This window comes from Solanum tuberosum, unplaced genomic scaffold (assembly GCF_000226075.1).
Source record: "Solanum tuberosum cultivar DM 1-3 516 R44 unplaced genomic scaffold, SolTub_3.0 scf00004, whole genome shotgun sequence".
Lineage (NCBI taxonomy): Eukaryota > Viridiplantae > Streptophyta > Magnoliopsida > Solanales > Solanaceae > Solanum > Solanum tuberosum.
The window spans coordinates 943,654-960,877 of NW_006238930.1; the positions used below are offsets into that span (position 1 = coordinate 943,654).

The following is a 17,224-nucleotide window of genomic DNA, read 5'->3' on the forward strand; positions in this document are numbered from 1 at the left end:
GGGTTTGCTATTTCAATTGAATCCAACTCTAAGTTTTTCATTTCTTTCATCTCTAGATACTTATGGATCACTGCAATTATTGTGCTACATTAACAAACTCAAGTTTTTGTTGGGCCTATTCTTATAATTCATCTAATTTTTTTTGTTCCAACATGGGAATGCCTATTTGGTCCATCTTGAAGAAGAATATGATAAAAATCTTAGTTCTTCTCTGCTATTGCACATGTCTCTTCTTCGACATAACTGCTTCGGCGAGGGGTATTTTTGTCTTTCCATGTGTATCTACATGTGCCCTTTGTTGCGTCGCTTGATTTCATTGGAATTTCTCAGCTTGAGCTTCTTCTCTTCCCCTGCATGAAGCTTTTCTGTAGTTTGGTGTAATAGTTTCTTTTCCTTTCTTTGGTAGGAATGGCACCAGGTAGCCGCTTGTGATGACACTGTTTAAAACATAGCCCATTTTATAACTTATTTGAAGTTTAGCCATACTTTACAGTTTACAACCTCCCCCGCTTCTTCTTCTGAAGTTATAACTTCAAACCCGTCTTTACAACTTTGATTCTGAGGTGACTAAATTTAAAACGTTGTAAATTTAGGCTATTCTGGGCATACTATTTTGTGTTTTCTCCTTGGGTCAATTATCAAAGAGAGATGGCTTCAGTTGACATTTATAACCATGTGATGACTTATTCTATCATTATACTCATTGGTTCGACTAATTTAGATATACATTATGTTGGACCCATTAAAAGAGAACATTCTTTACTATAAGTTTATTTGTTTTCAAAGTCATTAAAATTCGAGATCTCTAATTTCATCCTTTGTTTTTTAATGTGTCGCATATTCACTTGAACATTTTTTTTCCCTCTAAATTGGAGACGTCATCATTATATCACTATTCTAAGTTCATGAATCTCATGATATTTCTAAGGAACTTTAGACTACTTTGTGGTCTTATGTACCAGTATTTCACATTACAGAAGAAATTAAAGTACCCACCAACATGAGTTGTACAAGAAAAAGAAAAAAATATTAATCAGCAGTTAAAGAAGAAAAAGATTTTTAATATATAGTAATAGTAGTAGTATTTGTTTGTTGGATAAAGGTGGACAGAGATTGAGATTAGTCTATACACCGCATTAAAGATGTTTGGGAGTATTGCACCAAGAAGGAAAATGATGCATCAATACTCTACCAGACAAAATCTCCTTATGGACCTTATTGTCACTTTGTGCCTTTTTTCTATTTTCCATCTTTAAACTATTATTGTACTCAAGATATTGCTATTAAAATTTGAATTTAATTACCTTGATATATTCTTTCCAATTATATATCAACTTATTTACATAGACAATTTTTTCCCATTCTGATTCTAGTTGGGAGTGAATGGGACATTTCAATGAGCAAAACGCGATGAGAATGACCTAACAAAACATATTAATGAGTTTTGTTCTTTTTTCATCTCATCAATATTTCAAATATATATTTGAGCTGCGTATATTAATACTTTATAGTGTAGTTTAATTTTTATACAAGAATATATGACGGTGAAAATAAATCTCAGTTGGAGGCTTCTATTTGTCATATTACAAATGGAGTTTTGGAATTTAGCTTCACAAATTTGTTGACACTAGACAAGTGAGGTTCTTACACTACATAAGACAATTTTCTCACCAACTTGTCATGATTAATAGCTGTTACATTTACCTACTCCTCCACCTTTGCTACTATTATTTGGAACATTTAGGACAAAGTAAGTTTAATTATGAATATTAAAGATGCAATTTTCTAGCCAAGTTTAGTTTAGTATACAAGACCAATCCCCTATAAGGTGAATTGCTTGTAGTACCTCTTCTCTAATACAGAAAATTTAATTTAGTGGGACATATCCTTTCGTTTATTCATTACTCATCTAATTAATTATTAATATATATACTTTGATCTAAACATACACTGATTTTTTTTTTGAGTAATAATTTTCAGCAGAAATATAATTGAGCACCACATGAGGTATTAAGTTAAACTCATTGATCTTGAAGTTTGTTAGCAAATTAATTTTAGTAGAAAGATAAAAGTGATATTTGTCCTAATTTCGATCTCTATCTTATATTTAATTAAGACATCAATTTATTATTTTTATTGATGCTTTCATTTTCTTTTTGTTGGTGAAACATCAACAAATAAAGGAGGAGGAAAGAGCAACGACGACGATAAGCCTTTTGTGTAAGGGACTTATACGTATGATTTTGTGTAAGCTAAGGGACATGCACGTTTTTGTGTACCTAAAAAAACTTGAGGGACATGCATGCTTTTGCAATTTATTGGTACCATCTTAATAATTCATGTAGCTATATAGCTATCTTGGGTTGCTTGCATTTTCCGTCAATTATGATATTTATCTACAACAGATCAAACGTGATCTGACACAAGTGGAGTCTGAAGAGAGTAAAGTGTACGTATAATTTACCCTCATCTTATGTAGGGTAGATAGACTGCTTTTGATAGATCTCGACGTGTGTGAAAAAAACTAGAGTATGATTAATCAAGAAAAACATTTTCAAAACCAGTGAAGACGTGTTGGTGCCTGTGCAAATTCAAGTAATTTGAATCATGATCATCATGACTTCACCCATTAAACATATAATATTAAGACTAATTAATCAATCTGACATAACTCTAATTATATGTTTAATTTTCTTTAGTTTGTCAGTTGTTTATTTATTTACATCTTGTATTCAAAAAACAGAAGAAGGGAATTTAAGGATAAAAAGATAAAGCCAAAAAGAAAAGTTCATTAATTTTGCTAAAGTGAAATTTCCACTTAGGTATAGTTCAAAATTGAGAAGGCGGAAGCTTCGAAGAAGAAGGACCACTACTTACTAACGTTCCAAGCCTTTAGTTTCGGGAGATTTAGTTTTATAGCCTTTTATAAATTTATTTTTAATTTTATGTATTGTTTGAGATATTCATTTTTACTTCTAAGAAATAGAAAATTCCATTTTCTTTCCTCCTTAAGAATATATTCAATCGACCACTTTAGTACCAATGGCAAAAGAATTAATGAATCGAAAATTAAAAATTAATATGAAAGAAGAGGAGTAGAAATCAGAGTACAAGTTTTAAATTGTCTGGCGTGTAAATTTTTATATACTCATTATATCTTTTTGACAAATTATATGGTGCTATTATACATACATATTTTTGGCAGCTGAGGTGGAGCAAAGGTTATATATATCGGGATTATAATTCTATTAAGTTATTGAGTTATAAATTAATGTAATTTGTGTATATAAAGTGAATAATTCTTAAGATTACAATTATAGAGTTCGGACCAAAGTTATTACATTCGATCAAACGTCCCTGTTTTTTTTGGTATGTGTGTACTTGACTATATATTTATATCTGATCAAACCTAGCTAATTACGTATTGTATTGACGGATTTTTTAAAAAAAAAATTGTTGCGATTACAAAGCCTCAACCTAGTGTATATTTATTAAGTGTTTCACATGTATATTACAATTGGTTTTTTGTTATGGATTTTGTTGAGATGATTGATGTATGTTTTGAGAAGAATATGAAAATGTTTAATTAGAAGGCTAAATATAATGGTCCCAACTTTGAAGCAAGCAAGTAAGAATATAGTAGTGAACAAAGAAAGAGACAATAGATCCAGCTGTGATTCAAATTCCTCTTAATTCATATCTATTTTCCTTTTGTCGACTATATAGTATAGTATTGTATGTTTTTTCTTCTTCTCACGTTTAGTCAATTCATATTCCTATTGTTACAATTCTGTTGGTCCATTTCCTTGCATGTGTTTCTATCCATTTCATAAAATTGGCTCTTGCTTATACACTTCTTCTCTTCACATACACCTAATTATACCAAAAGGGAATGAATAAAACTTGCCATCAATATGCCTTTCTTAATATTATTATTTTTCTACGTTATGTCTCGTGAACCTTTTCAATATAGTACGAATTGCTAGTTTCCATTCATAATTTGGTTATCTTGTTTTATTGTTACGTAGCAAATAGGGCTAGCTAGAAGCATGCATGTTATGCGGCTACAATGATGCTTTTTTGCCGTCTCTTCGCTCGGGATAGGAGGGCTAGTGAACACGGAGAAGAAACAGGTGAAGCGTGTTGTCCATAATGGAAAGTAAGATATCACTACTTTGCCTCTTTGTTGGACTAAGTCTGACGCAAATACAATAGTCTCTGATCAGGATTAGGAACCAATTTGAATTTGAATCTTGCCATGTGAGTGATTTTCAATCGTAGACATTTTGTTAGGAAGTTGATGTGCTAGTCAAAAGTTAGCTAGGTCGAGGTGGTTATTGGCTTAATCCCATTTTATTTTATTTTATAAAAAAAATGTTTTTTTATGCCTTGGATGTTAGCCACAACTCATATTCTTTGAGTAATTCTTCCCCTTGTTCATTCTTAGACGTACCGATTAACTTTATACTTTTCTTTTAGAGTAAAAAAAAAAATAAACGGTTGAAAGTATCTATTCTTTTATTGGTTCATTTAAATTTGTGATCATCACAATAGAATACAGTGTAGGTTCTCACTTTCCATTAATTAAAACAAAATTCTGACTAAATAACTATAAGGAAAAAGGAAAAACTAGAATAAATAAAAGAAATAAATTCTTTGAGTAATAGTTCTCAGAGTCTGTTTGGATAATGTAGGAGGGAAAAAAAGTAGTAGCTAGGAAAAATGCATTATTCTTCACGTTTACTTTTCCTCCACTTTCACCATGACTTCTACTTTTATTTTGAATCAATAGGAAGTAAAGGGAAATAAAAGAAAAAAAGTGAAAAGGGTAAAAAAGAAAAGTAAAAAAAATTACAAGTTTACAAACTTTAGGTTCCAATTATGTGCATGGAAGCAGACAAAAAATAAGAATCTTGATGAAAAAGAAAAACAACATAGTAAGAAAGAACAAGCAAAGTATATATATATATGTACTACTACTTTAATTTGAGTACCAATTAGGTAAGGTTAACAAAAGAGTACAGTGAACTCAATTGAATTATTTTAATTATATGATATTTAATCTATTAACTTTATATTTTATTTTAGCATTATTAACATAGTAATACCTAAATCAAACGAAAAAATGTGAAAGATAGGAACATGTTTTACCCTCAGCAAATATTGACTGGTCCAATTAACGAAGCAATACGTACAAGCAGCAGTATACAAAACGATCACGTCAGCAGTGTACAGACTCCCATTACATAATTTGTACTTTCCCTTTGTTTCTTTGTTAAGAATATTAATAAGACCATTCACAAATGTCTCTAGTTTGGGGTGGGGTGGTTATTAATTATTTCCCTTCAGTATTTTAAATAAAAAGTAAGTGATAGAAAATATCTTTGCTACCAAAATAATAGATAATTTTAGATGAACATTTATATTTTCGTATCATAATATGATATAAATTATGCTTTTAAAATATATCACATTTTATGCTTAATCCTAGTTAAAGAACTTATGTTGATAGAGGCAAAAGTTCAAGTCAATACCCACAACTTATGCTGCAAAAGACATAACTTAAACTTTTACGTTCAAAACTTATATATATGATTAACAAGGCAAATTTTTCTCTAAACTAATGCCTAGCGAAATTATAATTAGTTCATAGAAATACTACACATTTTATGCCGCAGAACTTAATTTCTGCAAAACTTGTATCGAGCGTGATATAAAATTTCTCTAAACTTATGTCTAGCAAAATTAGATCATAGATCAATAAAAGTAATTTGATCCACAAATTTTTATTAAATGAGTAGCAGAGACAAAAAATTAAAAATATCATATTTATGGGCAAAATCATGCAAAAACTTATATTAAATAAAATAATGCCAAAGCCAAATAATGGTTACCTAGTACCCCAAAACACACACATTATCCTTTTGGCCACTAATATTTTCAAATATGCATATATGGAGAAAATACTCAAAAGGTGAGAAAAGTAATTTGATTATTATTGTTTAATTTTTCTTAAATTGGAAAGAAAAGGAAAAGGTAAGCAAGAAAAGGAGAGATGCATGATATTGTCCACCCACAACAAATTGAAATTCTTATCAATGATGTTTAGGGAGCATGAAAGGATGGAGGTGGGCAGCTTTAGCTTTATCAACTATTAAAGTACTCCTACTTTTCTCTTTTATATAAAATATATATATAAGTTTGTTTCTTTGGAATGACAGTCTCATGAAGCGTGTAAAATCATGTTATTTTTAACCACTCCAAACAACATATAATAGTGTGCTACTCCATAGTGGAATCAATTAAAGTACATTCATCATACCCCTCTTCCCCAAGCAATCAATCATAAAGGTAGTAAGAAATGTTGTGTGGGTAAAAAAATATACTTTTACATAAACAAAGTTAACTATAGTCTATATATAGCTATCCATAATAATAAGTAGAAATAATATTCTTATGAAATAATTATTTTAAGGTTGAATATATTGACAATCCTTTATATTTGTAAGTAAATTTTATTTAGACACAATTCAAATTATATTAATTTTCATTCAGTATTTAAATATAAGATAAAGTGTTTTTATGAGACATTTTTTACTCATATTTTGAAGAAGTGTTTGCGCCTGTTCACAAACCTCTAAGTTAATCACATTAAATATTCCTTCTATTTTAAATTATACACATCAGCATTAATAGGAACATGTACGAGGTCTTCAACTTATTATGTCTAATGTGTATAATTGAGGTGCGTAACATATTTTAAATGATTAATGTGCCTACACAAAAGCTTCTTTAGAAATTTGAGTCGGGAGTATCTAATATGAACATTTTATCATGTATACTTCATGTGCTCAATTGAAACACATCACACTAATTTACCTATAAATTTTAAAAATCTCGACATATTCTTTCTTATTTAAAATAGATAACGTGTTAAATTAAATTTGTAATAAAGCAAAATATATTTATCTGGTAAAAATAATTGTTATAGCCAACAAAGATACCCCTCATCATGGGCGGGGTCTTGGGTCCCTAGCCTATATGACTGGTCAGTTCACCAAACCCATAATCAATCTCTAGCCTAATTTTCTTGAGATTCCCACATTCTTAGCCTCTTTTTAAAACATAGATTTTTAAAAAACAGATAAGTTTTTGGGATTTTGTTGAATGGCCAAACTCAGGGAATGTTGGATTCCCTTGCAAATCCAACTCCCATAGCCATTACTTTGCACTCTTACACATCCCAAATGTTTGTTCCCAATTTTTTTTTAAAATAAAATATTACTACTATTGCACATAATAAAGCTCATATGATAATGACAAAAAATAACTTATTTCTAAGCCATAAGTTAGCTAGTGACTGACTCACCCATGAGGAATTTTTGGTCTTATTATAGCTGCACATTACACTAATGCTTTTGCTTATTTGTCTTCAAAGAGTGATTTTGATTTAAGCTTAAAAGAACGGTCCATTAGAAAACTTGTCATTTCTATGTCTATACTTCAAGACAAAGTTCTTGATTAAGATAGTAGCAATTAGATTTCCATTTAGACTAATGGTAAAACTTAAAAGTATATTCTTTTTATTAATGTGATTTTTTTAACCCCTCCCTGACGAGCTATTATCTTTATTTCCTTGATGACTTGAACTTATAATCTTGTGAAAATGGTTACCATCCGAACAACTACTTCTAATCTATTTTATTAATGTTTAAATTTTTTTAATATATTCTTTTCCTCACAAAGGGTCTGTGTCCCCAGTGACAGGCATGCTAAGTTCTCCTTTTTACAAAGACTGCTTTTTTTTTCTTTCCATGGAGACTGACAAGACAGTAATAAAATGATTTTCTGGCATACAAAAGCTATAGTTTTGTTCTCAATCTAAAAGATTATTAGAAGAAAGAAAATCCAATAGAGGGGTTTGTCTCTCTGGTATTCATTTGAGTTTCTGTTTCTTTCTTGAAATTTAATGGAAAAGAAAAGAGAGATAAAGGTTGCATTCTTGTATGTGGCTACATTCTTGGTTCTTTGGAGTTCTGCAGCAGGATTGCTTTCTCCTAAAGGTGTCAACTTTGAAGGTAATTAGTATTATTTTGATAAAATTCTGCATAATGTATACTGAAAATACTAAGTTTTCATCTGAGATGTTCCTCTTTTTCTTTTTTTTTTCTCAGTGCAAGCTTTAATGGCCATAAAAGTTGCTTTGAAGGATCCTCACGGGGTTCTTGATAATTGGGATAGTACTTCTGTTGATCCATGTAGTTGGGCTATGGTTACTTGTTCTTCTGAGAGTTTGGTTATTGGCTTGTAAGTATTTCTTGCAAAGATGAAATCTTTTTCTTTGTTTGTGTCTTTGCAATTCAAAAGTTGAATTATTTTTTTTACCTTTCTGTATTATGCAGAGGGGCACCAAGCCAGAATCTGTCTGGTACTTTTTCTCCTAGCATTGGCAATTTGACAAATCTTCAGATTATGTGAGTTACTAAAATCAGTGATTTGAACCTTTCTTGATTGTTTCTGTTACTTTTTTGAATAACCATTTTTTTTTTCTTTTGAAACAGATTGCTGCAGAATAACAATATAACAGGACCAATCCCAAAAGAAATTGGAAGGCTCTCAAAACTTCAGACTCTTGATCTTTCTGATAACTTCTTCACTGGTGATATTCCTGTTTCTTTGGGACACTTGAGTGACCTCAAGTACATGTAAGAATCTTAACAGAGAGCCAGTTCTCATACTAAACTTCATTTTTCTATCTTCCAACAGTTTCAATATCAGTTTCCTTATATTAATTTGTTCAGGAGGCTCAACAATAACAGTCTATCAGGAGAAATTCCAGTCTCATTAGCCAACATGTCACAGCTTACTCTAGTGTAAATCCTTATTGCTTTACTTATCTTTTTCCTTTTATCCTTTTCAAAACTTGAGATTGATTTTGGTATTTAACCTTTTGATTCAGGGACTTATCCTTCAATCACTTGAGTGGACCGGTACCTAGGTTCCCTGCTAAGAAATTCAAGTAAGCTAATTAACAGTTTATTCATGTCTTGTTAATAGAAAGCTGGAATGTTAAGAATAATTTATGTTGTTCTGTGATTGTAGCATTGTTGGAAATCCATTGATCTGTGAGACGGGGTCTGAACCAGACTGCTATGGAATGCAATTGCTGCCAATGTCAATGACATTGAATGGTTCAGAATGTATGCATTATAGAATGCCATTTTCCAAATCTAACCATTTTTTCTTACCTGTAATTTTTGATTTTTCATTTCTTCTGTTTCACCTCACTTTATTGCTCCGTGTTTGTTATCCAGCTTCGCCTTCTGGGAAGCAAAAAGGTCATAAAATCGCGCTTGTATTTGGCTCGACTCTTGGTTGCATTTTTTTGCTCGTTCTTGGAATTGGACTCTTTCTATGGTCAAGGCATAGACACAATCAACAAGCCTTTTTTGATGTTAAAGGTTGGTCATCTGTTCTAAACTTAAGCTCAATGTTCTCATGAAAGTTATGATCATTGCTTCATACTCATTTGTATAATTTGCTATTATTAGATCGGCATCATGAAGAAGTTTCCCTTGGAAATTTAAGAAGATTTCAATTCAAGGATCTCCAAATTGCAACCAACAACTTCAGCAACAAAAACATTTTAGGAAAAGGTGGTTTTGGTAATGTTTATAAAGGCCATCTCCCAGACGGTACTCCTGTGGCTGTAAAGAGGCTAAATGATGGCAATGCAATTGGTGGTGAGAAACAATTCCAAACAGAAGTCGAAATGATAAGCTTAGCAGTGCATCGTAACCTCCTCAGGCTCTATGGATTTTGTATGACACAGTCGGAGAAGCTTTTGGTTTACCCTTTTATGTCCAATGGTAGTGTAGCTTCGCGTCTCAGAGGTAAAAAAAACATATGAAATTAGCAAAGTGGCATTTCAGATATCTTATTTGTCTTTTGCTGAAATATAGTCCATGTTACTTTCTATAGTAAAACCTGTGTTGGATTGGGGAACAAGGAAGCGAATAGCTATAGGAGCTGCTCGAGGACTGTTATATCTTCACGAACAATGTGATCCAAAGATAATTCATAGAGATGTTAAAGCAGCAAATATATTGCTCGATGACTTTTGTGAGGCGGTTGTGGGAGATTTTGGGCTGGCAAAGCTTTTGGATCACCAGGATTCACATGTCACAACTGCTGTGCGCGGTACAGTAGGGCATATTGCCCCTGAATACCTGTCAACAGGACAATCATCTGAGAAAACAGATGTGTTTGGATTTGGGATCCTTCTACTTGAGCTGATCACAGGAATGAGAGCTATAGAATTTGGAAAAGCAGCTAACCAAAAGGGAGTAATGCTTGATTGGGTAAGTATCAATTGACATGCCTCAAATAAGTTCAACACTTTCTATATTTGAAAACTATTTAACTTTAGACTTCTCATTTTACCCTTAACGACATGCTCTTATAGTCAGAGAAATGTTATGGCATGTTTCGCGACATTGTATATATCCTGTTAAGTGTAACATTTGGTTTACATTATATCAGGTTAGGAAAATTCATCAAGAGAAGAAACTTGATGTCCTTGTTGATAAAGATTTGAGAATCAACTATGATCGAATCGAGCTAGAGGAAATGGTTCAAGTTGCTCTCCTCAGCACACAATATCTTCCAGGACACAGACCAAAAATGTCTGAAATCGTTCGAATGCTTGAAGGTGATGGACTTGCAGAGAGATGGGAAGCATCCCAAAAATTTGATGGTAGTAACAAGTACAAAACTAAAGAGCTATCCTCATCCGAGAGATTTTCAGATCTCACCGATGATTCATTGTTACTTGTACAAGCCATGGAGTTGTCTGGTCCTAGGTGAGCAAGTCATTTACGTATATTTATAAAAAAAAGTAGAATTCACACTTAGAGAGGTAATTTATTAAACTATGTGGTAATGTATAGTAATGAACCATCAAAGATTCAAAGAACTTTGATGTGTTCTGTTATTTTTTTTGTTTCTTTATTGTATATGTTCATCTTTAAGTTAAATGATTTCAATCGAGAGTTCGATTTTTTTTCCTGGTACAACCTGTATTTGTAGTTTAGACAATGTTGTAATTTGAAAAGCTGAAATGAACTTTTAAGCATTATAGTGTGCTTTTACATCATTTGGCTTAGTAATTACAAATTAGCATGCCATAATAATGATTAGCAACGGCTATTGAAGATGATAATGGAATTGCTGGTGGAGAAGCTAATGATTTTTGAAGCTTATTCTTTAAGAAAAAGTTGCTAGCTACCTAAGGTAGAACTATAGTTTATATTTTAGTGCAACGCACGAAGCCACACTAAAGACATAATAGATGTAAATATTCATAATAGCAAGGAATCCAAGAAAACACAGTGGTCCACCATAGAAATTTCTTATTGATTTATTAGCCAATCGCAAAAATGTGTTATCAAGTTGTAAAAACCAAATGAAATACATAAAACTAAACAACTATCGTCTACGATAACAATGAGACCTCTCTATAACAACTATTGTCTGCAATAACATTTCACTGTAACAACCAACGCCTTTTCAGAATCATTTTTTGATCTTATGTTAGGAGTATATTACATTTTTAGTATAATGGCTTTTTCGCAACCAATTTTTAATCTTGTGTTATATTATATGTTTTTCAATATATAAAATAATATTTTATCATAACAATTAAAAATATTGGGAGAAACAACGTCATTATATTTAATTTAGATGTATTCCATAAAAGACTAACTCCATATGGCCTATGGGTGTTTAAAATTAGAAGATACATATTGCGGTCAAAATCACATAATCACCATGACTATGAGGTTTCTTTAGGATTCAATTTGTTTAAACAAAAAAGGAAAATTGTATGAAATAGCAAACTATTAATTCAAATTAAATGCTATAGCCATAGTTTATTTTAATTGTAATTCGCAGCAAACATCCCATTTTTTGCCATTTGATTCGGTATACAATTAGCCATTTTCGATATACAATTAGTCATTTTATACATTTCGGTATAAAATGTGTTTGTGTTTGTATAAAGCGAGAGAAAAGTGTATATACAAATACAATTCGTCCTATACACTTATAATTATATAAATACAGATCTTATTATACAAATTACAATATATAAATGAATTTATACAAAATTGAACAATTTGCATAAAATTGAATGCTTGTAGCGAATTCTACAAATCAAAAGCTCCATAGCAAACATATAATATGTTATGGAGCGCAATTATGCAAACTATAGCTATAATATACAAATATGATTTTTATGTTTGCTATATGTGAAAGTTCCACAAAAAGGGCCTGGAATTATATAGTATTGGGCTACAAGAGAATTCAAAGCCAAAGCCCAGGTCTGGACTCAAATGGCCCATAGTACGTTCGACCCAACCAATTTCACCCCTTCATTTCTCTCCAACGGCCTGCTCTCAAAAATCACACAATCAAACGCCCAAACCCCAATACTCAATGAAGCAATTAGATGCCTACGCACGCTAGGCTCATTGCTTAGCTTAATCATACTCCTTTTGTCCTATATATATATACTAGATAATGTGGCCCATGCAATAATATAAATGGTATGTTTTGGGGCTAATAATCGAGTTTTTGTCAAAACATATTTTATATTGTCAATTATCATGATTTATAGTATTTTTACGCAATTTTTAAATATAAAAAATAAGACAAATAAATTAAAATGGACCCAATATATGTTATTTTTGTTGTCTCAATTTATGTGACACAAATGAAATTTGGAGAGTCATCCAAATCTAAATTGCTAATTATTGTTGTATGATTTGTAATATCTTTTATGCAATTTTGAAATAATAAAGGTTAATTTCTTCTTTCTCAATTTATGTGGTACTAATAAAATTTAGAGATTCAATCAATTTTTTTTGTCTTTAAAATATTCTATTGTTAATTACTGTAAATTATTGTACTTTCTAAGTGATTTTCAAATAATATATATTATTTCATTTATCCAATTTATGTGTCACCGATAAAAATTTGAAGAGTTAATAAGATCTTTTACATATTTTTATATCTTTTGAATATTTAAGTAAATAATTATTGTGATTTATAATATTTTATACAATTATTTAAAAAAATTAAACAACAAACAAAACGAATTCATCATAGGAAAATTACCAAAGCATCCTTGAATACATCAATAATGGGTCCCACTTTTTGTTTAAAAGAATATGCATATTGGGAGGATATTTTTGTTCAAAGTGGAAATAGAATAAGTATAAAGCATTAAAGTCTTTTAAAATTTTAAATTGTTAATTCTTATTGTATGATTTGTAATACTTTTACGCCATTTGCAAATAATAGAGATCATTTCTTCTTTCTCAATTTATGTAGTACTAAAAAAAATTTGAGACTCAATCAATTTTTTTTGTCTTCGAAATATTTCTAGCTATTAATTACTGTAATTTATAGTATTTTTAAAGAAATTTTCAAATAATATATATTATTTCTTTTGTCCCAATTTATGTGTCACCGGTAAAATTTGAAGAGTCAATCAGATCTTTTATATATTTTTATAACTTTTGAATATTTAAGTAAATAATTATTGTGATTTATAATATTTTATACAATTATTTAAAAAAAATTAAACAACAAACAAAACGAATTCATCATAGGAAAATTACCAAAGCATCCTTGAATACATCAATAATGGGTCCCACTTTTTGTTTTAAAAAATATGCATATTGGGAGGATATTTTTGTCCAAAGTGGAAATATTGTGTAAAAAATGTGTATTTATTGTGATTTTGAATGTTTTATGGGGTAATAGGACGCACACAAAGTTAAGGTGTCTTTTTGAAAATCTGGGACAACTTCAAGTATCACTTAATGTTTTTTCTCAAAATCTAATTTACTTTCGTAAACTATGTGTCAGATCAAAATCAGATTAACAAATTCAAAAGGAATGAGTAATAAATAGCTCATACAATGACATATTTATTATTTAAAAGAAGTACTCCTTTTGGTTGAAAGCTAACAAGATAGTTACAATCATAGTTGCATTGTGGCTTATTAACAAAAAGTACACAAAAAGATTAGTTTAATAATTTTGTGTACTAAGAAAGAAGAAAGAACGTACTCCATCCATTTTAATTTATATATATATATATATATATTATTTTTTGTAGAATTATACACAAATTTCATAATATTAAGAGCTAAAACGTCCCGATACATTGCCTACCAATTTCGAATACATCCCTCAACGTTTTGATAAATCGCGTTTCGATTTAGTATACATCACTCAACATCCTGATACATCACGTACTAGTTTTGAATACATCACTCAAAAATTCGATACATCACGTCTCAATTTCGTACACATCACTCAACGTCCAGATAAATCGCGTAAAATAATATATCTCAGAATAGGAGACACATTAGAATTTTTTGTAATTTTTTTCAAATGATAATGGATTTTAAAGAATATGGTAAAATAAATTGTGTATTTAGATAATTTTTTCTTTTTAATTTGTCCCAAAAAAAATCACCTTAAATTTATTAAGTTCCCTCTTACTTTTAATTAAATAACCAAATGTGTAAAATTTATGATAGACTACAAATTTTAAAGAAGTGTCTTTCTTGTAAAATTCTACTTCCAATAACATAGTGAGTAGTATAATGTGAAAGCGCTGCTTGTTAAAATAAAGTATATAGACTAAAGCAAGCGTGGAATCATTAATTATTTACCAACTTTGGATTATTTCAAGCCCTATACATATTTGACTATTACCACTGGCATAAATTTTCTTCATCACGCATTGAAAAAACATAGCACGAGCCACGAGGCTTGTGTAAATGTAAAAATAAAAGTTGGTACATTAATTATTTGTTACTGGGCGGTGCCAGTAACGCCCAAGTCTTGCTTGGTCTCATCCTTGCCAGCACCAAAAACAGGGCCTCCTGTCCTCAAGTATCTCAATTTGAATACCGCATTCATCTTCACGATCCATTCTAGGCTTCTTCTCTCCCTCTTTCTCATCAACTAACTGATTCATATGTAGTTGGTGTTAAACATCCCTTTGGCTGTGCCCCTGATTTACTCTGCTTCGTTTTAATTTACGTGATATAATTTGATTTGTTATAGAATTTAAAATAATAATAAAAATTGTAATCTTCACAGATGTGAACAAGGAGTAATATATGTTCCTAGCTCTTAAGTACTACTTGTATAGTGCCTATCTAACTTTGAGTAAACATGGACGCTTCAATTGTCATCATGGAATGACTGAAAAGGCTGCCACGTATCGTACATGAAACTCCCATGTGACTAATGTAGACAAGCTCCATTTGTACCACTCCATAGATATGCACTGTCGGTTAGGGGCAGAGTTAGAACGTTAGGTTCATCCCAACTCCTCTTTATCAAAATTTCTTACTCTACTATTGCTATAACCATTTCATAAAATGGGACATGACCGAGTTCTGTAGGCTGTCACTCGCTGTGAAAAAATAGAAGATGAGTAATTACTTTACTTAGAGCCTGATTGACTTTTAAAAAATACAATTTTTAAGTTAAAAATAAAAAATTTAAGTCAAAAAATAAAATAAAAAGTTGGGGGACACCTACTCTTGGTTTTTGACTTATTTTTGACCTTGTCAAACACTTCCTAACTTGTTTTTAATCATTTTTACTTATTTTAAGTTAATTTTTTATATTTTTCAAACACTTTCAAAAAAGACCTACTTTTAAGCCAATCCAAAGACCCTCTTAGTTTTTTTTTTTCCTTCCCTAGGAGCTCCCACCCCTTTTGCTCCCTTGATGACTCGAACTCGCAACCTTCGAAGTGAAAGTGAGGGTGCTTACCATCCGAGCAACTCCCTCTCGTCAAAGACCCTCTGTTGTTACAATGATTTTATGTTTTTTCGCTAGATTTAAGATAATTTGGACTAATTAAAAGAATTAAATGGTAGTTTTATTGTCCAAATAATTTAAATTATATGAAATTATTATCATAATTATCTATATACATTTAAAAATCGCAATCAAATAATACTATTGCTTGTCGAAAGCTAGTTTGAGCAAGAGAAAGTATAGTATTTTACACGGTATCTCAATGAAAGATTTATTGAACTTATTACTCAGAAAGCTACAACTACGTATAAAAGATAGCTCTACACATTATAACACCTTAAAAATTCAGAGAAGAAAACAATGATGCATGTTTGACGCAAAAGTTAAAAATGCCTATTTCTCCGAGTTTTACTATGATGCCAGTGCCACTGGTCAACAATAAGAAGGATGATAGTCAAAACTTTGGTCATTGACTGACTGACTCTATGTATGCTGGTCATCAATTGATTTACGCAAAGCTATCAATAACTGACAAATGAAAATACAAGTCATTTTGTGGCCAATTGAGATAAAAGGCTGGGGATGAAGATAAATACTATTCCCCTTCCATCTCATATTAGTTGATCATTTCATATTAATTGTTTAACTCATTAAATTTAAAAAATATTAATTAAACTTTTTCTATATTACTCTCACAATCAGTTCTTTTTTAAAGTGTTCAAGTTTTATTTATAAAAAGTGAATTAATGAAAAAAGAAATTGATCGACTAATATAAAACGGAGGGGTAGCTTTTAATTTTTCATGTCTATCAACATTGCGAAGACAGCAAATCGAAATCTAATAAATGCAAAGCTAAGGATATTAGAGTAGTGGCCAGTAATGTTTGGAGTTAGGAAGGCCATTATATTGTCAAGTTTTTGATTGCGGCTTTACCTTTCAACTGGGCCCAAAATCCATGTGAATTAGGCCCTGACTTCTAACCCACTAAAACTTGTGGTTAAGGGTGGATCTCAATCCAGCTCCAATTGGCAGCAACCCATTGGGTGAAATTCTTACACAAAAACTCATCTGACTCAGCTTTACTAATTGTGTTAATGTCTGACTGAGCAGCAGCCACGAGGTCTCTCAACAGAGTACATTTTTGGGTTTATCCTAAACAATGTATGAGTATTTGAAAGGACAAGAAAAATGAGTGATTTGACGCAGACGTTTTTTTCCTGTGCATTAGGAATTGGTAACAGAACACACGTACGTAGCATTTGTAGTCGGTATCCTGGGAATGTGCTCTCAAAATAATTTAAATTAAACTTCTCTCGTAAAAAAATAAAAAAGTTGTAAAGTTTGAGAAGAATTATAACTGGACTACAAAAT

General features: G+C 30.9%; 1 protein-coding gene across 1 annotated transcript; it reads left to right on the forward strand.

Moving 5' to 3' along the window:
• The first annotated feature begins 7,761 nt into the window (after positions 1-7,761).
• LOC102591832 (protein NSP-INTERACTING KINASE 1) lies at positions 7,762-11,060 on the forward strand. Its single transcript, XM_006338244.2, has 11 exons — positions 7,762-8,078; positions 8,175-8,307; positions 8,403-8,474; positions 8,562-8,705; positions 8,802-8,873; positions 8,960-9,019; positions 9,103-9,200; positions 9,315-9,461; positions 9,552-9,893; positions 9,982-10,361; positions 10,543-11,060. Exons 1-11 carry the CDS (start codon positions 7,970-7,972, stop codon positions 10,864-10,866), a joined length of 1,881 nt encoding a protein of 626 aa, XP_006338306.1. The 5' UTR covers positions 7,762-7,969; the 3' UTR covers positions 10,867-11,060.
• The last annotated feature ends 6,164 nt before the right edge of the window (positions 11,061-17,224 follow it).

What these genes read in the sequence shown, in the direction of transcription:
- LOC102591832 (XM_006338244.2), top strand. Translation starts at nt 7,970, where the DNA reads ATGGAAAAGAAAAGAGAGATAAAGGTTGCATTCTTGTATGTGGCTACA. An exon ending in TTGAGTGACCTCAAGTACAT is followed by an intron (nt 8,706 to 8,801) that starts GTAAGAATCTTA and finishes TAATTTGTTCAG; the next exon opens with GAGGCTCAACAATAACAGTC. An exon ending in GACATTGAATGGTTCAGAAT is followed by an intron (nt 9,201 to 9,314) that starts GTATGCATTATA and finishes TTTGTTATCCAG; the next exon opens with CTTCGCCTTCTGGGAAGCAA.